Raw genomic sequence first — 24,198 nt, 5'->3', positions numbered from 1 at the left:
CTGAGTCTGAGGACAAACATTTGATTGAGTTTCTTACGCCACCACATCTTTTTTTTGCCTCATCAGTTCATGTAACAATGGCAAAGTTGTCAGTAGTCATCCAACTGTTTATTGTCTGGTCTGCAATGAAAATTACACCTAATAGACTTTTATGCTCATGAACCAAAGTTTTGGTTAAGGGGAAAATTTTACTTAATCTCTAAATCATGGATCAAAGGGTTACAAAAATCATTAAAAATCATCGCTGGTAAACCATAATATCCACTTAACAGATTCTCATTTTCCAAATAGGACAAAGATGATCTCAGTCAATAGTCCTGCTGTATAAGGATCTAAGATTTAAAATGTTTATAGATTGTTTTGGATGACCATATCATTTTCCATTTCATGCAATTGAAATGTAGGCTTCCATTTCAACAAATTAACTTTACATGGTTTCACTGTGGGCATATAGAGATATGGTGAATGGGAGAAATATATTGTAAATGAATGAATAAAGAAAAACAATAAATTCTTTCTCCTTCAGCAGCATTATCAAGCTGCTGACTATGTAGCCAACTTACAATAGGATAATGTTAGCCTTTAGAAACTTTTGGGAAACTGGTCACAGTCAGTAGTTGTGGAGTAATTCTTGATATGTACCACAGTGCTGAAAAAACAGATCAATTGAATTGAAATGAATTAACTGACCAGGATTGTCACCCGTTTATTGGTATCAGTTTATTGGTTTGCCCTGCTGACAGTCGAGAAAAAAAGCAGCATTTAAATGAGCATTGGGTCATTTATTACTTATCAAACTATACCAGCAACCAAGGAGCTGGGTTGATATAAACTCCATCAACCCCCTGAAGAAATATTCTAGATTCTAAATCTTTTGTGCTATCGGGCAGTAAAAACCCTCCCTTTAACAGCCAAGTATCCTATCATCCATCAGCCATCCATCTCAACACAACTACTTCATGAGTAAGAAACATAAAGGACTCACTGCATGAAACACCAGTGAAAAAGAAACCATATCAGTCTATATAAAGGGTATAGAATTCTGAGTTTTGTGCTGAGTTTAAGTTTATACTGTATAGATAAATCAACAAGCTCATACTGCATTGAGGGCTCATATAGGGTTTACAGCAGGCAATGACTAAATGAACATGTAAGTGAATGTTCTGCTCCACCTCTATAACACAGCCTGAGACTATAAATCAGCTCATATGCTACCGAGCTCCCACTGACTGCAGTCTTATTAGTCTTATCCTCTCCCCCTACTGTACTATAAAAGATTGCTGTTTCACTGCCATTTGTTAAGTGTCAGCCAGAAGCCTTCACTGCTGGCTTCAAACAGGCCTTTCCTTCAGTACTTTATAACAGATATCTTCCCTTATTGCGCTTAAACATCTGTATTAAATGTTAGAACCATCTATCACTAGTTAAAAAAAAAACACACATAATCAAAACGGCAGTGGGACTGCAGCATCGCAAAATAGAACAGTTTTTTCTTTTTCATCTGAAAGGAACAGAGGGGATGTTTTTTTCTGTAGTAGATGTCCTCTACCAGATAACAGGATATTAATGGTGAGGAGCGATTGATGATCTTCTGCTACGGTTTCTTCTAGTCCCACAGTGCAGGGTATTTATGGTAATTTATTAGCCGTGTCAATAACTTAATGATAATAACACATTTCTAGATAGACATATTTGATATCTTGAATAAAGAGACAGATTTAAAGAGAGAGATTTTTTACTTATGTATATACTGTAAATCAGATGCTGGGACTGACAAGAAAGACACAGACATTATCAGACTACCAGATAATGAATGATGAGAAAGTGAATGAGAATGAGTGTTTAGAACATTTTGTTTCTCCATATAAAGATGGGCAAAGATAAAACCAACATCATGCTCCTTCTCACAGACTCTCTAAGTGTGAACTCTGTTGGAGGGATGAAGAGAAATTCCCTCATTCAGTGTTTTTATAATAATGGTGATAATGTGTCAGTATTTAACTGGGATGACATCTGGTGACCTTGAAGACTGTAACATATGATTCACATCATATAATACATGTCACTCAACTGTATGTAAATGAAATGGACAAAATACTAGAAACACTTTTTAAACAAAACAAACAAAAATGATATATTAGCTCCACCTCAGAGTGTACCATAGAAGTCGATACACAAACAAAGTAGTAGTGGTGTTTGCATTGTTGTGGTCATTCAGTGTCAATAGAGAGATCAACTATCACTTTGTCTTTATTTAGTAAAGGTTTATAAACATGTATTTCACACATAAAATCATACTCAGGGTACCTTACCACACACAAACAGCCCACACTGTATAGATAGTACATACACAGACAGATAGGACCATGTTTCCACAGCAGGGCTCCAGTCAAGCTAGTTATAAACTGAACCTAAAATTTATCATTACTGTTTTGTTGTTGACTGGGTGAATGAGCACAGCTTTCAAGCTATAAACTCAATTTATGTGGAGGACAAGAGCACTTTACGTCTCATGTTTCAGGGTTGTAATTAGGATTTTACTGCGTATCCCCAATATTTCACTCTTCCCAATTATCTGCTGAGAGGGGCACTTCAGGACCATCTCCATGCCCTCATGCAGATTTACTCTTTTGTTCTTCTACAGCCTTCATGAATTATTTACTCAGTATCTGTATTGATCCCAAGTGGGTAGCTACCAGTCTGAAAAGTGATGCCAATGTGGAGGTGCCTTAAAGATGTATTCTTTCTAATGGCCAGCAGGGGGCGACTCTACTGGCTCCAAAAAGAGGTCTGATTGTATAGAAGGAGCTTACTTCTCACTTGATTTATTACCTCAGTAAACACTTTCCTAATGAGTTTATGGTCTCAACCGCTAGTTTCAAGTCTTCTTCAATACAGCATGGTGTTCATTTTGTAAATTATGGTCCCATTTAGAGTAAAATAGATGATAAAGCAGGGTATGCTTTAGAGTGTTGCTACCTTGTGATTGACTAGTTGCTACCATGACAACAACGTTGATTATGTAACATAACCATGGCGTAACCCCAAATTCACAGAGTATAGGCGTAGCTCTCGCTATTTCACAGTGTCTTTTCAGTTCATGAAAGTTAATTTTGACATTTTGGTTGCCTAAAAAATTCTTGTTCAGCATTTGTTTGTGGTAAAAGACCATATGAGGAATCTGCTGGTCGCTACATTTTGTGTTAATGGTTTTAAGCCTGTTTTTTGCTAGCGATAATTAGCATTAACACTATCAGAGTTAACCATAGACTGTAAATGCACCGTTCTACTCAGTCACTTCTGGCTCCAAAAATCAAAGATGGTAAAGGCTCATCATTACCAATGAGCTGTAGCTCATAATGAATAAAGCTATATTCCTGGAATATAGCGACACTGGACCTCAGGAACATCGATGTTAACACAGTTCTCAGGGCTAATAATTTCTGTACTTCCAGTTCTGACAGAATCAAAACTAGCTCAGATTTCTCTTTATGAAAATTTTCAGTTTTTGCAAAAAAAGATTTCAGTTAGTTTCAGAGGTTTCTTTTGGTTTGGTTCTGCCAAATAAAATGGTATGTTATCTTGATGGTAATGAAAGGGATATACAAAGACACAAAACATCTATGTGTTTTTGGTATAATCAGTGAAAAACAACATGGTTAATGTTAAGTGTCCTTGGTTGAGTCTGGCAGCTTTGTGTTGTAAATTTGTCTATTAAGACTGTGGGCTACTAAAAAATATCCATGCACATTGAATGAATAGTGGTTGCTCAGTTATAATATAAAGTTATAAGAATAAAACAGTTTTGTGTCTTTATATACAAATTCAATAAAACAATTTTTTACAGTAAGTAATAAATCTACAGGCCATATTAAATATGTATAATATAGCAATAATATACTGAAGCATCTTTATGGCACTGTTTTTGACAAAGTTATTATGCAGGCGTTTTCCACTAAAACAGAATTATAATGTGTTTAAAGTCATAAAAAGATAAAACAGTATCTCAAAACATACATATTACAGTGTCAACAAACCCATACAAATAGCTGACATTACTGCAATACTGCCCACAGCTAGTTTGCACTCAGCTGCCAGTGGAGATGTTTTTAGATGCATTACACTGAATATGACAGTAAGGGCCAATTTTGGCCTGCAGGGAGCCTCATTGATTGGTGTAGTGGTAAAAGGGGGGTTATCTTGCCATCAATGTCATCTCCTAAGCAGCAATACACATTGACACAGACAGAGGTAATGTATCGGCTCACCTGATGAGCATCCAGATCGATGATGGTAGCCCTGGAGATGCCTTCCACTCTCTCAAACAGAAACTGCGAGATGAATGGGAAAACATTTTCTTTTTCTCTGAAGATGATACATTCACAGTTTATATTCCTGCTAAGGGATCCCATATTAAAACTTTTACTTCTGAGATGAAACTACAGTACATTTGAGCTGATGTGCAGAAATGTCCACAATAACCTGGTTAAGCTCAGACTCCTCTTTTGAGAAAACTAGCTGGATGTCTTTCTCACTCTTACTTATATTGAACAGATTACAGCTGTATGTAAACATTTTACTGTATGTATTACATAAATGTTAAAAGCTTTAAAGTGAGACTATGGAACTTTTAATGATGAGTGATGCCATGGCCGCAGGAACAGCATTGGGCTGTGAGGAAATTTTAGCTTAGTGACCATGGACAGAATTGTACGTCACATGACTCCCACTGGTATGTTTCCAATACACAACCAATGCCTTTTCTTGTCATTATGAGATAATAAGTCATAATTATGAGATCCGGAAGTCATAAGCGCTCCCCTTTTTTCTTTGGTGAATCAAATGCGCTTCTGTATAAATGACCAAAATCCCATGAAAAGCCCAAACCAACAATGCATTTGTCCAATTTTTCATACTTTATGACGCTCAATCTTGTCTGTAACAGACTCAATCCCATTCATTTCTAAAAAAGAACCAGATATTTAAAAACTGGTCACAAGAATTGTTTCATTTCTTAAAAATGCTCTGTAATTTCCAAAAAAAACTGGACACTGTAGCTTTGAACAAACTTTACTCAAACCAATGTAAATAGTGCATTTGCCAGGGATTACTTTCAGTGGCAGATTAATACACATTTAGTACTCTATTGTGTAAGCAGCAGGACATGTTTTGGCCACCCCTTGACAAATAAAATATTTTGGTGATTTTGTAACTGAAAAGCTATAAACACAATCTCTCTAGGATATGGAAAAACACTAGATTTTCCGCAAACATTAATGCATAGTTACTTTTTATGTCATAAATTGAAAAAATAAAAAATAAAAACATCATTGTGGCATGTACAAAAGTTTGGGCACCGTACATAGTCGATACTTAGTAACACCCCCTCTGGCAGATATCACAGCTTGCAAAAACTTTTTGTAGCCAGCAAAAAGTCTTTCAATTCTTGTATTTGGGATTTTCTCCCATTCTTCCTTGCAAAAGGCCTCTAGCTCTATTCTTGGGCTGGCTTGCATGCACACCTCTTTTAAGCTCTTTCTACCCACAGATTTTCAGTTATGTTTAAGTCAGGGGACTGAGAGGGCCATTCCAAAACCTTCAGTTTGTGTCTCTTGAGGTAGGCCATGGGGGATTTCAAGGTATTTTTTTTTTTTTACAGATGGTGTGATGTTTGCTTCCAGAATTTGTTGGTTTTTAGTGGAATCCATTCTTCCCTCCACCTGTGCAGTGTTTCCTGTGCCACTGGCAGCAACACAAACCGAAAGCACGAGAGATACATCCTCATGCTTAACAGTTGGCAAGGTGTTCTTTTCATGAAATGCTGCTCCTTTTTTTCTCCAAACATACCCTTAGCTGATTGTGGCCAAAGAGTTCTATTTTAACTTCATCAGTCCACAGCACTTGTTTCCATAGAACATCAGGCTTCTGTTGATGTTCTGTTGCTAAGTTCTGATGTTGGATTTTATGATGAGGACGCAGGTAAGGTCTTCTTCTAGTGACTCTTCCATGAAGGTCTTGTTTGTGCGAACATCGCTGCATAGTGGAACGGTGCACCACCACTCCTGAGTCTGCTAAATCTAAATTCTCATTTTCAGAGTCTTACACAGCTGCTTAGAGGAACCCATGGTTGCCGAGTGTTCACACAAGGTTTGATGAGTCAGTATTTGTAAAGCTTTGAAATTGGCACCAGCTGACATTTCCTAATGACAAATGTTGACATACCTCAGGCAGGAATCTTAGACTTCGGAACTCTTATGGTGCCCAACTTTTGCACATGCCACAATGATGTTTTTATTTTTTCTTATTTTTGTTCAATTTATGACAGAAAAAGTGCATTAATGTTTGCAGAAAATATTGTGTTTTTTCCCCATATCCTAGAGAGGCTGTATTTACATCTTTCCAATCAAAAAACAAAAAATCACCAAAATGTTATTTGTCAAGGGGTGCCCAAACTTTTTCATACAACTGTATGTGGGACTGACTCAAAATACACAAATGTGCCCATGTTAATGATAATGAATATGTCACCCAGTGTAATGGTGTGGCTCATTGGTATGGTTTTAATAGTTTTTGGACAACAATGTTGGTCTAAGCTAGAGGAGCAAGATATATTAGGTTCTGACTGCACACGCAATACTTAATAGGATCAATTCATTGTTGGTTTTGATCTATTCATGCAATTTGTTGAGTATAAGAAAAATATAGAAAACCGCCATCCTTATCCATTAAGTTTCGTAGAACTGTATCAGTAAATCATTTTTGTTTCATTCATGGGTGTGGGGAGTTAGCCACGCAAGTTAGGACTCTACTGCCCCTGCATTACGGGCTCAAAATCATGTAACGGAAGCCTGAAAATGTTTTTGGTATATGCACCAGGAAAGAAACTTACATAGGAATGAATATGACACCATCTTGGAACATGGTATCCAGTTCTCTTAAAACATCAGCGCCATAAGCAGGAAACAACAAACATCCATCCTGGTGAGCTATGATATGTTCATATCTTGTTTTACTTTTTGTGATAAAACCAGAGATGGGGGTCAGAATCCATTGTCCTCATTCAGCTGAAGCTTATCTATCTAAGGTCTTAGCATTCTTAGTTGGTAGTGTGAAATTCGTTCTTAAAAATGTGAACCTATCCTATTAACCTATTTGCTAACATTAGCCACCATAAGCTACTGGCCATACCATACCAAGTAAGAGATATAACTTTTCATTTTTACGAGGAAGACTTATTTCATCATTCAGTTACATAGTTTTGTTTTAATCAAAAAAGAACCCTAACTGAATCTGACTAATAGTCACTCTCCTTTCTGTATGTGATCATAACCAATGTTTGAATGAATGTTTCCAATGAGCTAAAATTGTGAACATCAGTCTTACGTACCTTGATGGCCAGAGTGATGTCAGCGTAGGCACAAAAGCCCCCTCCCCTGTCACTAGAGCAGTGGTGGAAGCCTCCTCCTGGGATACAGAAAATCCACTGGCTCAATGTCAGGCCCATTAGACTAGCCAAGCAGGTCACTGCACATCTGAGGAGTCTATTATTCAAAATGACCATAATTGGCTATTTGAAATAGGCTGTTATTGAGTTTATTGCTTTGTATAAGAATGGCTGCTGTTTCCCTGTGATACAACCATAGGTACTGACAGCGGAGTGGGACTGTTCAATCACCACTAAAATGCCCGAAGAGCAGCAGTGAGCAGGGATGGAGAGGAAGACTGTGGAGAGCCTTTTTTTTAATGTGGATGATAACCATTCATTCAGGTTAAGAGTTATGGTCCCCTCTGCCCTGCTATGCTCATGTTCATTAAACGATCGTGTAGAGTAGAATATTAATAAAGGCGAGTAAGGTGATGGCTGAAATATGATTATCATTTATTGCCTGGCTTTCAAAAACTCTTTTATAAAGCCTCTACATCCTCATAGTGTTGAGACACAATATGCAGACATCAGACGCATCTGAACAGCCTTTATATCTTTATTAAAATCATGTTTATTTATGCAGAACAACCTTTCCCTGATTCATCAACAGAATGTGTGAAGTAGCTGAGTAAGCAGGAGGTACAAAGTAAAGATCTGATGTGGCTTTTTTGGTTCCCTGCTTGGCTTCATAAACCAGGGGTGGAATAAAGGATGACCCTGACTTTTCAGCTGAAGACCTCGGAAATAGTGTTCAACTTTCTATCATAACATTGAATTCTGAAATAATTGATACGGTTGTGTATTGGTGAACATTGACACTATCAAAGCTGGCAAATCACACTGATGATCAACTCTTCTGGAAAGGCATAGAGAGATATTTAGGTGGTGATAATGACATTAGCAAGCGTGATTTTCTCAAGATAAAGATACGTTTTTTGATTGCGAAGCACTAATAGTGTCAAGTCTGCAGGTCTGTTGTAAGGAGATGCAGGTTGCGTCAGCATGATAGCACAGATTATAGCCTCAGATCTTTGCTTTTATGCTTTGAGAGGGAATGGTTCTTGTTAATATCTGACTGACTGCTGTCAAAATTGTTCTGGAAGTGAAGTGTGAAATTAAGTGTCATACTGGGATCTGGATGAAAAAACGTAGATTTGCATCAGACTTTAAAATCCAAGTTGAATGGTTTTGTCATTAATGCAATGGCACATCATTTAAAGTCTCCCTCCACTCAAAAATGTGTTTTTCTTCTTGTTCCGGCAGTTGAATGTTTGAGCTTCACTGCGCAGAATGATGTGCAGAGTTTGACACTAGACGGCTGTTCTCACATTTAACTGCTGAAGGAGAAAAGTTTCTCTGTGCTCAATGAAAGGCCAATTTTAAAGGGCAGGCCTAGCAGCTTTATTTGTGATATCACAAATACTTTTGAAGCCAATCATGGACCAGTATTCAACTTGATGTGGAAACATGAAGCCTTAAGTGCACAATCACTGAGAATGGACTTTACAGTGAAGCAGCAGACATCTTGTGTCCAGCAGTTAAACTTCTGAAATATTTTTGAATATTTATAGATTCTGGAATTAATAATAATGAGGGAGAAAGAGTAGATGTAATTTTAAGGATTTTAACAAGTTAACTGAATGTTTTTGTGGAAAAACCACATCAGACATGAATTATTATTCAAAGTAGAGTATTTTATATACAGTACATGTCTGGAGGGGATCTTTAATAAAACCCTGTGTCCTCAACATTAGATTCATATACAACAACCTTACTAATTAGCAAACACGTTCTGTAATAAATATAATGCTGCCTGGAAGACACTTTTTATTCAGTGGCATTGAATGTGTGTCGACAGTGAATTTAACCCTGGCAGTAATTACATTTCTTTGAAAACGTATATGGTAGGAGATAGAGCTGACCACTGACAGTTGACTCACTCACATATTGGAGTTAGATACCATGTAACTGCATTGTATGCTGATTGTATACAGAGCAGCGTCTGTGCTGGAAACTCACTTACCTACATTTATGGCCCATCCTCGGTCAACAGCCAGTTTTCCTGCCTGTGGAAGATACGTATTTCAGTTCAACATTTAATATCAATTCAGAAAGATGTATGAATATGACCCCATTTTCAGTGATACAGAATTTCAATTTATGAAAGAGAATGACCTTTTCCAAATAAATCAGAGAATGTAGCAACAATCATCAAGTGACTTTTGCAGTCACCATAAAGCAATTCATGCATATTGAACAGAAAAAAAACAATAATTTCTTTAAGAAATCAAAAATATGTCCCCAGGCGGTTCATACAAATGCTGATTTTCTGTGCAGTGCACAGATCTGTGTAACACTTCAAGTGTTATAGTGTTATATGGTTGCAAAAGCTATTCTATTAGATTTTTTTCCATTCATAAATCTGACCCCCAAACATGAAGGAGCCATAAAGTACATAGCTTCTAAATTTACATACAGACACAAGACATTATACAACTCCTCCTGGAGGTAGAGTAAGCTATTGGGTTCAAAGGAACTGTAATCACAGATTTTAATGTGGAGGCCTTCTTTCATTTCCTTCTTGACCTTTGGTGGTTTGACCTTTAGTTCCCTGCTGATATGACACTAGTGGTGTGCAATTAAATGTTTACAGGTTTTCAAGTAACAGCTGATGTATCCATCCACTATGTCCTGTCTGGTGCAAAACCAGCTCAACTTGTACTGTAGGTCACTGTGGATAGTGAATTAAATAAATGCTTAAAGGAATAGTTTTACATTTTGTTGTACTCAAACACAAATATCAAAAATGACGAGTTGTGGTTTAAGTGGGAGTTACATACTGGAACTACTTCTTGATGAACAGCAGCCAGGTGCAGTGAGTGTGTACAGCTTTCAAAGTGTTGTTGTCACAGTGAGGTTGCAGTTTTGTACCATTGTGCCTGAGAGATCCATGTGGATCACAACAATATGCTCTTCGACCGTATCAGCACAGAAGTGCTGAGCAAATGGGCAAACTGTTGCTCATCAAGAAACAGTTCCAGCAAGTGACTCCTACAAAAAAAAAAAAAAAAAAAAAAAAAAAAAAAAAAAAAATTTAAACCTACATTTCTGTTTTTGTATGGGTTAAACAAAGAAGATATTATAGGTGTTAAGTCTTCTTTAAAGGTGATGGTAGGTGTGTATTGTTTCACTTTGGACAGAGCCAAGCTAGCCATTTCCACCTGCTCCAAGTCTTTATGCTAAGCTAGGCTAACCACATCCTGACTCCAGTTCTGCACTTAACATACAGACAGGAGATCAATCCTCTCATCTGACTTGTGGAAAGCAAGAAAATAAGCATGTTTCTCAAAATGTTGAATTATTCATTTAAATATAAATGGAATGAAATGCTGGAGCATTCATTTATACCTATAGAAAAACATGCTAACAGGCATTTTCACCTTTCCATGGGGACCTCTCTTACAATCACACTATATGTTAAATCTACTCCTGAAAGCAGTGTTTGTCTTACATGTTGATCAACCTAATGCTGATGTGTACATGAGGAAGGGCTGGTTGCACCACTGGTTCATCCTCTTAAGAAACCATTGAAGGCTTATCTAATACACTCCACAGATAAAGGACATTCTTAGGAATGTAGTTACAAAACATTCAAATCACTACATTGTTCTCAAGGGCTGATGGCCAAAACAGTTCAGACACGCAAGTTGCATTCAAGGAAATCCAAAAGAAGGTTCCATACTGTATGTTTTTTGTTTTTTTTTTACTAAGAGGAATGCACCCTCGAAATTAAGGATGTCCCGTTGTCCCAGGGACAATATAAATAGCACCTGGGACTGTATGGAGAGCCCTCTCTTTCAAAACCCCATCCAAACTGCACACCACCTATCCAGTTACCAGACACAGCGCCCATAATATTGCCAGCATCTCTGCTGTGAATACTGACATCTGATCTCAAATTCAATGTCCATTTTTAATTCTTAACTCAGGAATGGTTACTCTAAATGCCACTTTCTCACTCTCTGGATCCTTTGATCCAGCTGTATAAATCTAATCTTTTTTGTTGTTGTTGTTGTTATTCAGTATGCATAGATCAACTTCAGGCTCTTAGATTAGCCATGATGGTACAACTGACCACCACACTGGTGGGCAGATATTGATATCAATAAAATCAATTTCCTCCACCTTAGATTTTAGCTTATTTCGAAAGTTTATTTTGGCCTTTCTCACTCTACTTCCGTTTTAAGAGAGGCGATTTAATTTCTGTCCGATCAGCGCTCTCCAGCTGGGTCGCACGCAATGTCCGCTGGTTGGCAGTGCAGGATGACTGGATAGGTGGTGTGCGGTTTAGGACTGATCTATAGGACTGGGACAGAAAGATGCAGTGTCTGGGACAATTCTGGGACAGTAGAGAAACGTCGGAGCAAATTTGGATAAACTGACCACATATTGGAAACCTAAATGGTTACTTTCTTGCCCGAAAAAATATTAAAAACCTACTAAAGTGACATATTAACAGTCCTACAGCGAATGTAAATGATTGCTAGCTCAGTCAATCATTCATGATCAATCATTCATGATCAGTCACTCACATGGAACTCACGGGAACCTGTATAGCTAAAAATATGACCCAATTCTGAATTTTCACACGCCCCACAAAACATCTGTGTAAGAGTAAGTAAGGGCCGCCGAGTCTGTATTTTCCCCACATGTTGCACTTTTGATAAGCGGAGCAAGGTATATAACATTTGGCTTTGTGTATAAATGGTCACAAAAATTGAACACTGTTAAAACGTTCATATGCAGTGTTATTCAAGGTTGCTTTGTCATAATATCAGTGCCAGAAAAGTTGCAAGTGCTAATTGAGCTGCACCATATTGGTCACTGTCAATATACCAGTGTGGTGCCCGTTCAAAATGTGTCTGTTTGGAACGGGACGATAGCTTGGACTCTGGTATTGCTGCTTCAGTGTGTAGAAAAATGAATACTGTTGGAGTGAGGTGTGAATGAGTATAGACATCAACATTCTGTTATAAACAGATGTTAAGTACTGAAGTAATGAATTTGCAGTATTGTCATTTAGCTATTTCCAGTTAGGCCCTACGTAATTTCCAAATCATCAAATTTATCCTGGGTAAGAATATTCACTTACACTAATCCAAATTCATTTTCAGATTTGTTGAAATGCTCCACTCTAGTAATGGAGGACGGTCACCATTTCAATACCGGCTCTTTCCTCACTCCTGGACAGCATACTCAGCACTAAAACACAGAGTTGAGCGGCTCACTGTTCGCTTGTTTATTCAAAGTTTAGTAATATCAAATGTGTCATGTGTCCAAGTACGCCATGTGAAAACTGACTTCCTGAACAGCTCTGCTCTCCGCCTGTGATCTTGACATGCAGTCACAGAGCCCCGAAGCCCCGCCCCACTGCTGCAGAGCTGAGCGACTGAGTGAAGGTTGTTATTAATATTAAAACATGTTGCGTGTCCAAATTGTACCAACTTTGACACTGCACGTCCCTGGGTCCCCAGCAATACAGCCACCAAATGTGAAGTAGATCAGATGAATGGTTCTCAAGATATGCAAAGGACACACATACATACATACAAACAGACAGACAGACAGAGTGTGTCTAAATAATAATTGCACTGTTAAAATGTATGCAATTGTGTACAACCTATTGTACTTAAGGACAGGTTTAATGAGCAGCAATTTTAGAATGAAAAAGAAGAACTTCATTTTGGTACAATGGTTTTTAAGTGACAGTGACAGCTGATAGTAGAATTTGGGACAGTTGCGGGACACTGAGGAAAAAAGTTAATTTCGAGCCCTGATGCTGTTACATGCACAGAGGCAGCTGCTCCTTTGAAAAGGCAGGTCAGGATTTCTCTCTTGGATGAAAAAGGGAGCCTCTCTGCCATGTATTCCTGGAGCTCAGCGTGTAGAACGCCTGAGGGGAGGAGATATGAGCTGAGGAGATTGTGTGTAAATACCAATATGGCTCTCTGATGGATGGGTAATAACACACATTAGCATGTATGCACACACCCTGGCCATGGCTCTGATACTCCACTCAGTCTAGGGAAAACAAGCACTCAGGGTAAAAGAAAGTACCAGGCATATTGCCCTCTAATTTCATCTGCATGATTTCATCAACCATCAGGCCCATAATGCATGTGTTCGAGTGAGCCGCATGATGCTGCGCCTGATATCCTTTGTAATTATATCAACTATATACACTGAAAACCATACAGTACATACACTGATCAGCTCATCAACATTCATGTCTGCAGCCATACTTATATTGTATGAGCTTCCTGTTTGTTTCTTATTCCTCCTTTTTGCATAGCAAGACTAATAGAGGTGGTTCCTAGTTTCTCCTCATGCTCCACTGGAAACAAAGTAAGCGGCGCAAAGAGGACAACATCATTCCGTTTCATTTTTAGTGGGAGGACAGAAAACTCACAAACAAACCATCAAGACACGCTCAACCCAGATAATTTGAGACATTACATGGACGAGAAGCTTTTATCATGGAAAGTTGGACAACACAATCACTTTCGATTTTTTAAACTCAAGCTACTCTGTCTTACCTCTTATATATGTTTTCAATTTTCATTTGCTAATACTAAGCAGAATCACAGTGATAAAATCCACTGAAGCTGCAATTTCACTTCATCCCAAACAAGAGCAGTTTGGACATTTCTGCTCCTCTATAGATACTTGACAGTTTCTAATCAGCTTACTGTCAATCACAGAACAACCTGCTGGAGAATAAAGCTGCCAGTATGCTTCATCAGAACTGCTGGCTGGATGGTCTCACAGCTTTGGAAACCCCCCCCCCACCCCCACCGCTTTCTGACATTGGACAATTTCTGTAACTTTCCAAAACTGACACTTTAAAGAACACGTTCACAATTTTTTAAGTCTGTCTTAAAACAACAGTCAGGTGCCCAAATGAACATTGAAATAGGTTTTTCTTGCCATAATCACTCCTTCTGTTCATACAGGTTATTAGAAGATCCCTTCATAATGCACTTACAATGTAAGTGATGGAGTTTCAGTCATCCAAATGAGTCAAATCATGTAGAAGTCCCTCTTTGTGTTACTACACTTCCACCACAGCTCAACAAGGAAAACACTTCATCAGCATTGTGTGAACATTGTTTGTCAAGGGTTTGAATGTAACGGACATTCATTTATATATAAGATTTCTGCACTGCAGGTTTAAACTGATACTGATTTTTTTAAATTTTTTTTTTTAGGTGGGCCTTTTTTTTGGTGGCTAAAATATGTTTTGCTGCTGATGCTGTCCACAGAAGTACAGTGCTTATCCTGCTGTTTATCATGGTTAATGCTACAGTTCATCAACTCCTAATATCTAGTCACACTGTGAATATAGCACATTAGTTATCGCCAGGCCCGTGTGTTGTGTTTACTATCACAGAAGAGAAATAAAATCCCTCATTCATTTAAAACGTTGTCTGTCTTCCATCACTTATCAGGCTTGGTAACATTATAGCAGCTTTGTGTGAGAGGTACAAACTGAGACTACAGTTAGCCAGTGTTCTGCTATTCATACTTGGCGCAGCAGTTGAAAATGACATAGACCTTGGTGTATTGCCTATTACATCACGATTAATGAGGAGCCAAAGAATTTGGCTGAACTGAGTTTTCAAGGCTGTTGACTCATTCATCACACCTCGCATGACTGGTTAACCTCTCCAAACGCATGTCGTCCCACCATCACAAGATCAATATGGATGTTTTTCTTCCTTGGGAATACCGTACTACAAGATTTCTCCATCGTTATTTACAAAAAACAGACTAACACCTGCCCCATTTGTCAAAAACCATGGACTGATTCTCACCAAACCAACTGCCTCACATTCATAATCATTCCAATTTGATTTAAGATCAGAGAAACCCCAATTTCAATAGGAGTCTGAGAAGGTCCTGGTCCAGCTGGTTCAGGTCTAGTCTCTATGCGGGATTGTGGAGTGCCAACAAAAGTAATTTCCATCTCTTTTATCAAGCAGCATTTTCATAGATGTAATTTCCCCTCAGCAGGTGCCGAGCTTTCCCATCACGTGTGTTCACTTCACTTGTTCCCCCTCAGGCATTCTTCTATCAGCAAGGACTAAACAATTACACTGTACTCTGTGCAAAACATTATTTCCCTTAATGCAACAACATTTGCATAAAATGTAAAATGAAATCCTATTATACTATCGTGCCTACAAAACCTTATTGTTGATGCTGCATCATCAAACGCAAAGCTTCGACGTGATGTAAAATTTCTAAAAGGTTGACTAAACAATGTGAATGTCTTTGTACATATTTAGCTGTAAATGTCATGTCTAGATACAAGTAATATGATAAATTGCCTGTCTAAGCCTGTTTTTCATGGGAGATAAAGTAGTGTATGGAGGGCAGCAGCCTAGCAAATGTAAATTTTGTGGAGCTCAACACTTCACTACCAGCATAGTGATCCATGTGCTGGACTGATGTAGACTTGCAGTGGTGCTGCACACCCGCTCTGTACTGCACAGATCCAGTGGGATGAAATTAGGCAACAACAGTATGATAATAATACTAGTCAGACAGCAAGACTAATGTGCCAAATATCTGCTAATGTACTTGAATTTCTCAGCTACAAAGTCATAATCAATACATTTGTTCACACTCTAAATGAGAATTTTATAATGTAACATTTTTTTTTTTTGCACTACAACTGGAAATAGATTTTACAGTCTTGCTATGGATAATAGACATTTAAGGGAAAGTTAAAGAGTATGAGATATTGAGTTCATCTCTAATATCCAAGAAATAAAAAACTGTTTTTGTGGAAGTGCCTTCAAATTCTGTATTTGATGGTAAATCTTCTCATTAATACCATCATGAATGGGTGCTGCATGGGTGATCTGTAAAGCACCTGAAGAGATTGTTGTATTTGATGAAAGGTAACAGAGACAGTAGTGGATCACATCATTATTTGGCAGAGCTTCTACACCACAGAACATAATCTCTATTACTTTCTCTGACTAATGAGGAGGGATAGTTGGCAAAACATGTGACCATTACCAACTGAAAACATGATGAAGACACACAAAAGGCACGATGAGGCTGTCAGATTCCTACCATTATTGTTCCTCCTGTCTGTGTCCGCAAAGGTTTCAACACCTTTCGCTGCACCAGGAAATTAGGCAGAAACAGGAGAGGTGGGATTTCTGTAATTGTTGCCACCACCAGAGACCACTAAAGTGAAAAAGAGCACAATTAGATATACAGTAGTATAGACCATTTTCTGTGCTACACAGATGAACCTCAAATGCCTAGAAACCCCCCCAACATGTTTCCTATGTGTGCCCACCAGGGTTTGGATATGAGGGTGTAGAAAAGCTGACTAAAGACAACACAATGCTGCCAGTGCTTGAGTCTTGACTCTCACATGAAAACAGGACAGCACATAATAATGCAAATGCAAGGCAGAGTACTGAGGTACCTCTCTGGAGCCCTCCATGATTTGGCTCTGCATGCAGTGAAGGGGAAAGAGAAGAAATGCAAAGTCTTTGACAAGATAGAACTACTGTTATCAGCTCTTCTTTTCCTACAGCAGACACTCCTTTATGAGAGATTTACAGTCATGTCTCAGTATTCCTGTAACAATGACCGTATGAAATAGTCAAACAACTCAACTATAGCCTTCTAAATCCAGTCTGAAAGTAAAAACAAATGTGGATCATAAGCAACTCCTGAGGCTGATAAATTAAAAGCGCAAAAACTGTTTTGATTGGAAGGACTCGGAGAGGTGCTATCCCCTGAATATGCTTGACATGATTGATGTGATTGAGAACTATTTCCCCAATGAGATAATCCACTGCATTTTAATGAGCACTCCCTGCTCTCTTATGTCACCTCCTGCATTACAATATGAGATGGAAAATGAATACAAACAGTTTGGTGTGAATCACATTAATGAAATATTAAATATGAACATGCAGTAACGTTTCGTTTTAATAACAATGAAATCAATTTCAATCTTTGCCGGATCCCTCAGCTCCTCAGTACCTCTGAGTGATGAACAGAGAAGATGAAGATGTGAGAAGATGAAGAACTGTAGTGAACATGCCATGCTGCCATAATGAGAGAGACACATTAAAGGTTGGTGGTGTTGAGGGATAACGATGCTACCTTTAATCTGTTGAGGTAGCGTTTGGTGTGAACCACCAGCAGATCCTCTTCAGTAGCTTCACGGGCTTCAACAATGTTCCCGTCAGTGATGAACTGCTCCTCTGAGACAAAGGTATTGTGCGATTAGAGTCAAATAGGCATGAGTCCGAAAAGATGTGTCGTTACAATGGAAAACATAGACCGTAATACCAATTTTCTGAATCAAACTTTCACAATTGAGCTCAAGTTTTACCTTTGTGCTGCATAATTTTCATTTTCATTCACCAATTGTAAATTATAACCTCCAACCAGGTGAAAGGACCAAAAGGTCCAGGCCTGCTACACACTTAAGCCCTTTTCAGACATAGAATACTCGACACTGCTGGCTTGATCTATCAGTTTAAGTGACGGCTTTTTGTCATTCTGACAAAGGAGACTTTAATGAAGCTTGTGCAATACTTGGCACCTGGTACATGAGAATATAACCATTAGAATCAATATGATGAGCATGAATTTGAGTTTTTTATCATGCTATTTTTGAGCAAAGTATATATGGTCATAAACTAATACTGAGATAACTACCATGATATTAATTTGGACCATATCACCCCCCCCTAACCAACAGTTTATATCTGACAACTTATTGCAATGACCTGAAAAAACATTTAATTTTTCAAGATGCAGCGATGGTTACTAAGCATACAGTGCACATGTTTCATAGCAACATGATTTTTAACATGATTAGGGTGAATTTTAGCATCACTTTTTTTTTTTTTTTTTACTAACATTAGCTGTTCCATTAAGAGACTGTTCTATTTTTCTTGGACCATTAAACCATAATGTTTTAAAAAATTCAGCCTCTGACTCTGACTGTGACATAGAGGGCTCATTAAAATCTATTACAAAACAAGTACCGTTATATGATTTCCTAAACAGGCTGGTTATATTTGCAATATCATCCACTTTTCCTCCACTTATTGCAAGGGTACATTTAAAAAAAAAAATCCAGGTTTTCCACTGTCAGCACAGGCTTAGTTTTTTATTTGCACTCTTAACTTCTAAAAGTTTGGTGAATTCATTAAGCTGCGTACAGCGCTTTCTCTAAGACGATCCATGGTGCATTTGACAACAACTTTGTGTGAAGTCGTGCCAGTTAGCCAGCGACTGTCTTCCCTTGGCCTTGAAACCCGCACTGGGCCTCATCTACTGTACCTGCGCAGGCTCCCACAGGGAGTTTCTTCTAATTATCTGTGCTCTATTACTCTGCCTTTCCCCTTTCCAGCAACTATACCTCACCTCTCCCCTCTCCATCTCCTCTTTGTTCTCTACCTCTGTGATTCCATATACATAAGCTCAGGAAGATGCTTGTCACACTCTTACCTTTCAAGAAGTGAATGACTTTCCCCCACTTCCCCGCATCAAATGGATGGAGCTTTTCAAGGCCCATGAAGGTGATGTTGTAGTCTGGGTGGTACACAATCGGCAGACATCTTGGAGGGATGCTGCCGTACAATTCGGTGTGGTGAGAACTGAAAGAGGGTGTTCGATACAACACTGCTGCATTAGCCTACATTTACATGGAGTGATTTCCCCAGTGGCCTAATAAGCACTATTGGAATTGTCATGCTTGTTTGTTTGTGCTCCTCACCTCTTTTTCCCTTCATTATCTTCTTTGTGAGACATGTTTCTCAGGCATTGCTTCTTTCATCTAGGGAATAAAAAGAAAATTAATCAACTGACTGTGGAATTCACTGCTGTTAATATGTATGGTAACTCTCCAAACAGATAATTCAGATAAATTAAGATTAGATTTCTTTTATTTTTAAATGCTATAACTTCCCTATTGTCACCTTCCTAAAATAATGGTCCAAGTCATTTTTTGACCAAAAAAGGTTTTTTTCTACCTAAATCATCTCCTTATGATGCTGGTCACCTCTGGTAAAATCGCCCACATCCTCAGTTAGGAACAGATCATGCAATTCTACCCCTGTAGTATAATGGCCTACATCAAAAGAGTGACTAAATCGTCATATTATATAGTTATTTAGTCTTTTTATTCAGTCTTTTTAGTCAGCATTTTAATCAGCAAAATAGCTAAGTCCATGAAGCTAGCATTTAGCAAAGAGTGGAAAGGCTCCAGAATCTGTGGCTGTTACAAGTGATAGGCTTTCTGTTAACTCTTCTCTGACTTTTCAACAATATTTCATCTACAGTTCTTGTCTCATTTTTTTCCACATTACATGATCTAATTAAGAAAGATCTGAATACTGTATTGTAATCTAACAGCTAGAAATGATGTGTATAACTAAAAAAATGACAAAGGATCCTCTTTACTTTTGAGTTTTTATTTAATGAAAATCTCACTTGAACATAATATTAGTAATCCAGTATTATAGTATGCCTGTTGTGCAGTGTCTAGAGGCAGCTTGTGCACACCATGATGATGTTTTGTGTTTTCTGAGAAACCTGAAAAAATGACTTGGGCCATTATTTTAAGAAGGTGACGACATCCTGTTCAGGATTCTGCACAAGAAACAATGTGGGACGATGAACTTACACTGTACATGAATCAAGTGTCATTTCTCGCGCATGCGCAGTGTCGCGTATACATTTCCAAAGACGCAACGACATGAAGAAATGTTTCAGCGGGCACAAACAGCCTCCAAAGTACACCTGTGCAGTCCTTTAATGGTCTAACCCGGCTAATGTTGACCGTTTTAGGGAAAAACGTCACCACAGCTGTTGTATGAAACCGTTTCGGAGGACACTAGGAAACTAGCAGCAGCCGATGATGTGACTCACCTGCTGCTGTATGTGGAATAACGCAGGTCACCGCACAGCTGCTGCAAATAAACAGTCACTGGAGACTGTCAGTGCGTGTCCTTCCCGCCGAGCTTTAGCTGGGCTTGTTCGGCAGTAACTAACAGAAAGAAAACGTCTTTTCTGGACAGCGTTTAGGTTTAGCCTTGTAGTTCTTCCTGCTCCGCCGCTGCGTAGGACACGTACGTAGAATGCGCGAGAGCCCCGTCAGTTACGCTCATAGCGCATATGGAGATTTAAAGCAGAAGAGACACAATCAATCAATCAATCAAACCTTATTTGTATAGCACCTTTGGTACAGGTCATTGCAGTACAAAGCGCCTGACAGATGACTGACAAGCTGATAAGTCAGTACAAATGTAAACAGTAAAACAATTTGAGACTAATGCACACAGGAAATGAAAATGGTGAAAATGTGTTTGTTTTTAACTGTGCAGCTGATACTTGCTGCTTGTGAAATTATCCCTCTATATTCATGTTTTCCGTCTATTTCTTTTCCTATGTCTTTGACTCTCCATCCATATGCAGTGATCTATTATTATTATAGTTGCATTCCCCAAATTGAACTGCACATGTTCTAGATATACACATGTGTGTTTCTGAAAGCTTAATTATATTCAGTGTTGGAAGAAATATTCAGATACTCAGTGAAAAAATACTCAACTGAATGTCTTGCATTTAATTTACTGTTACTAATTTTAAAGGGTGGTTGCGAAGCTGTTAGACCACCAAGCCAGCAGTTCTGGGCACCTGTCTGTTTTAAGACCTGCACACCCACACAGGTGTTTTGAGTTAACCTGGTAAGACTTGTGAAGGGTGACTCTCAGGTGAAATTGGATGGAGCTATGCTAGGAATTATGTAGCATCACCAATTTGAGCATAGCAACAAGGATGATAAAGTTATCCCACCCTGAACAGGTGTAACTAAAGAGCGGTGGACATGTTAATCAAGCACATCTTGTGCATGCCTCCACTGTCCAGAAAACACCTGTGTAGGTGGACAATACAGTAGGTATGTAGACTCTCTAACTACTTTCCATATAGTTGGATAGTTTAATCTATAAGAGTGCAGTAACATATTTAATAAGATGATCCTATGTATTCGGTGACCAGTTTAACCTATAATGTAACTTGTAATTATAGCTGTTAATTAAATGTAGTGGAGTAAAAACATATTATTTCTCTATGAAATGTAGTGGATTAGAAGTATATAGTGGTATATAATGAAAATACCCAAGTAAGGTATCTCTAAGTTGCACTTGAGTGAGTGTAGTAAGGCAAAAAGCTCAGCACACATTTACATACAGTGATAATAGAGCATGTAACACTTGTAAGTTACCTAATCAATTACACATCTTTCCCACCCATGCATTTTTGTGCTCCAATATGTGTGTGTGAATATCTATCTATCTATATATATATGTGTGTGTGTGTGTATGTATATATTTATGTATATATATAGGATAGCTGGATAAGCAAGGTGTCACCTATGTCAGAATGTGCAGCAAAAGTGCAGGATTTAGCAAGAGGAAAAGAAAAATTGAATCCTTTTAGTTTGACTTCAGCAGCACACAGAATGTTCCCATAGGGATCAATAACATTTCATCTTATCTGATCTCAGTCTGCAATAATGTGCAGTTCCACATAATAAATGTCTCTGTTGTTACAGTGCAATATGAGTTAACAAGTAGCCGTTTTCACCGCTGCAGTGAAGGCACTTGTTGTGGATTTTCGGAGCTGATGCACTGGCAGTTGTCAGTTTGAAGAAGAGAAGACCAAACCAAACTTCGTATGATGATTCTGGGAAAACTTTAATGAAGAACCTTGCAAGGGAGAGCGACTCAAGGGACACCTCCTGTTCGTACGGTGTCCCCAAACTCGTCTGACCCTCACAGTCCAAAACCAGCCTTTAAGCCAATCATAGAAACTAGTTCGTCAGTTCCGAATCATAAACCTATGACCTAAATCTGTATCTTTGGTTTGTCTTGTTGCGTCTGATGATGACCTGCATTCTGGCCTTGGTTCGCCTGTGAGGCTCCTGGTTTATTAAACAACATGTGTTATCTTCTGTTTGAGAGAACAGAAGAGTACAGCTTGACATTCTGTTGTCCTGGTCAGTTATGGAATATCCATAACAATCCCCTCTTATTGATCAAAAGATCAATACAAATTACCAATTTATGACTGGACTGGTGGACTGTAAGGGCACAAACAGAGTAGAAACAACATCCGCACAACAGATAACAATTCTCACACAAAAGTAATACAAGAATCAACAATTGCATTGAACAAAATCAAAAGTAAAATCATCAAAACACATAATCATTTAAACACATAATGCACTAACAATAAAAGCAAACAATCAGTAAATTAGATAAAAAACCCCTCTTATGTACCCCTTTAAAACAACTGTCATGTGACCCATGAGTTCTGTCTTCCAACCACCAGGGGCAGTAGTGAGGCAAATCCTCAAAGAAGATCTCCTAGAACACCAAAGCGTTAAAGGAGGTCATTGACAGAGGTCACCAGTCACATGCGCAAACAACCTAAGACAAGACACTTCCTGCCTCTTACTAGATGAAATCCTAGCAACTTAAAGGGGAGTCATACAAACATTTGATTACATCATAACAATAAAACAAATCAATCACAAAGTGAAGTCTTCAACCCATGCACTTTGCGTACAGTAGAGGGCCATCACCATGGAGAGGTTACTAGCACATACGATGCATGGTGATGTGGAATCCATCCTCCTGGAGTGATCCTCTTCATCGACGTGGATGAACTCTGCTTCGTCTCAAACAGTGTTTTATCATATGTAGACCACCGCCATCTACCTCGAGAAAAAGTAAAGTGTTGTAGAGTCCCAATGGGCTCATTGATTTGTCCGTATGTCCAAGATCTGGCTCTTGGTCTGCATTTTCTGGATCATTCTGCAAAGGGCGCCCCTGTCCATGGGGCACTGGGTTCATGGCACCGACTGTGTCATGAGAAGGAAAGCCTTTCCGCTCTCCTTCGCCTGGAATCAGAGAGACTCCTGTCTCTCTCTCATTTGGACCGACTTGACCTGTCCCCTGCCCGAACCTACTTGTGGCGTGGATCCATTCTGCTCTGCCTTCGACCTTCAGGGCCGTCCTAGTAGTCAGCAGCACCTGGTATGGACCTTTCCACCTAGGAGACAAAGACACTTTTTCCAGAGATTTGATTAATACCAGGTCACCTTCTCGAAAGGAATGAATTGGTTCTTCCGATGGTTTGGGGAGTCTGTCAGCCACCTGTAAATGATACTTTCTCAAAATCTCTGTTAGTCTTTTCACATACTCAGTCATGAACTCATCCGTCCAAAGCAGAGTAGCTTTGTGTGGTGTCAGTGGGGGACTTGTCCCTGTGGACATTGGTCTTCCCATCAGCACCTCGTGAGGACTCAGTCCTGTAGTTGCACTTGGTGCACTCCGAATGGAGTACAGCACAATCGGCAGTGCATCAGGCCATTTCAGGCCTGTGGCTAGGACTGTTTTGGTCAATCTGTCTTTGATAGTTGCATTCATTCTCTCAACTTGACCTGAACTCTGTGGATGATAAGGAACATGTAACTGCCACTTAAATCCTAAGATTTCTGACAGTCCCTGAGTGATTTTTGACACAAAAGCTGGACCTCTGTCGCTATCTATTCCCTGCGGCACTCCGTACCTAGGGATTACCTCTCTTAGCAGACACTTTACAACTGTTCTTGCATCTTCTTTTTTCGTTGCAAAAGCTTCTACCCACTTCGAGAA

The 24,198-nt window shown here is 38.8% G+C and overlaps 1 protein-coding gene across 6 annotated transcripts in view; it reads right to left on the bottom strand.

The window, feature by feature from the left end:
- hdac11 (histone deacetylase 11) overlaps positions 1 to 24,198 on the bottom strand; it is a 72,685-nt gene that overhangs the window by 8,604 nt on the left and 39,883 nt on the right. For 3 of the 6 annotated variants that reach the window (XM_067588403.1, XM_067588405.1, XM_067588404.1), the window contains exons 2-8: positions 19,251 to 19,310; positions 18,983 to 19,131; positions 17,624 to 17,724; positions 16,571 to 16,687; positions 9,450 to 9,492; positions 7,388 to 7,464; positions 4,269 to 4,331 (exon numbers count right to left, since the gene is read on the bottom strand). In XM_067588403.1, coding sequence (XP_067444504.1) covers positions 4,269 to 4,331; positions 7,388 to 7,464; positions 9,450 to 9,492; positions 16,571 to 16,687; positions 17,624 to 17,724; positions 18,983 to 19,131; positions 19,251 to 19,285 — 585 coding nt within the window. In that variant the 5' untranslated portion in view covers positions 19,286 to 19,310. Of the gene's footprint in view, positions 1 to 4,268; positions 4,332 to 7,387; positions 7,465 to 9,449; positions 9,493 to 16,570; positions 16,688 to 17,623; positions 17,725 to 18,982; positions 19,132 to 19,250; positions 19,311 to 20,404; positions 22,136 to 24,198 lie in introns of those variants that run through there. The other 3 variants (XM_067588402.1, XM_067588407.1, XM_067588406.1) reach the window with 2 other exon arrangements.

This window comes from Thunnus thynnus, chromosome 4 (assembly GCF_963924715.1).
Source record: "Thunnus thynnus chromosome 4, fThuThy2.1, whole genome shotgun sequence".
Lineage (NCBI taxonomy): Eukaryota > Metazoa > Chordata > Actinopteri > Scombriformes > Scombridae > Thunnus > Thunnus thynnus.
The sequence above is the reverse complement of the archived record's forward strand: the minus strand, read 5'-3'. Positions and strand labels throughout refer to the sequence as shown.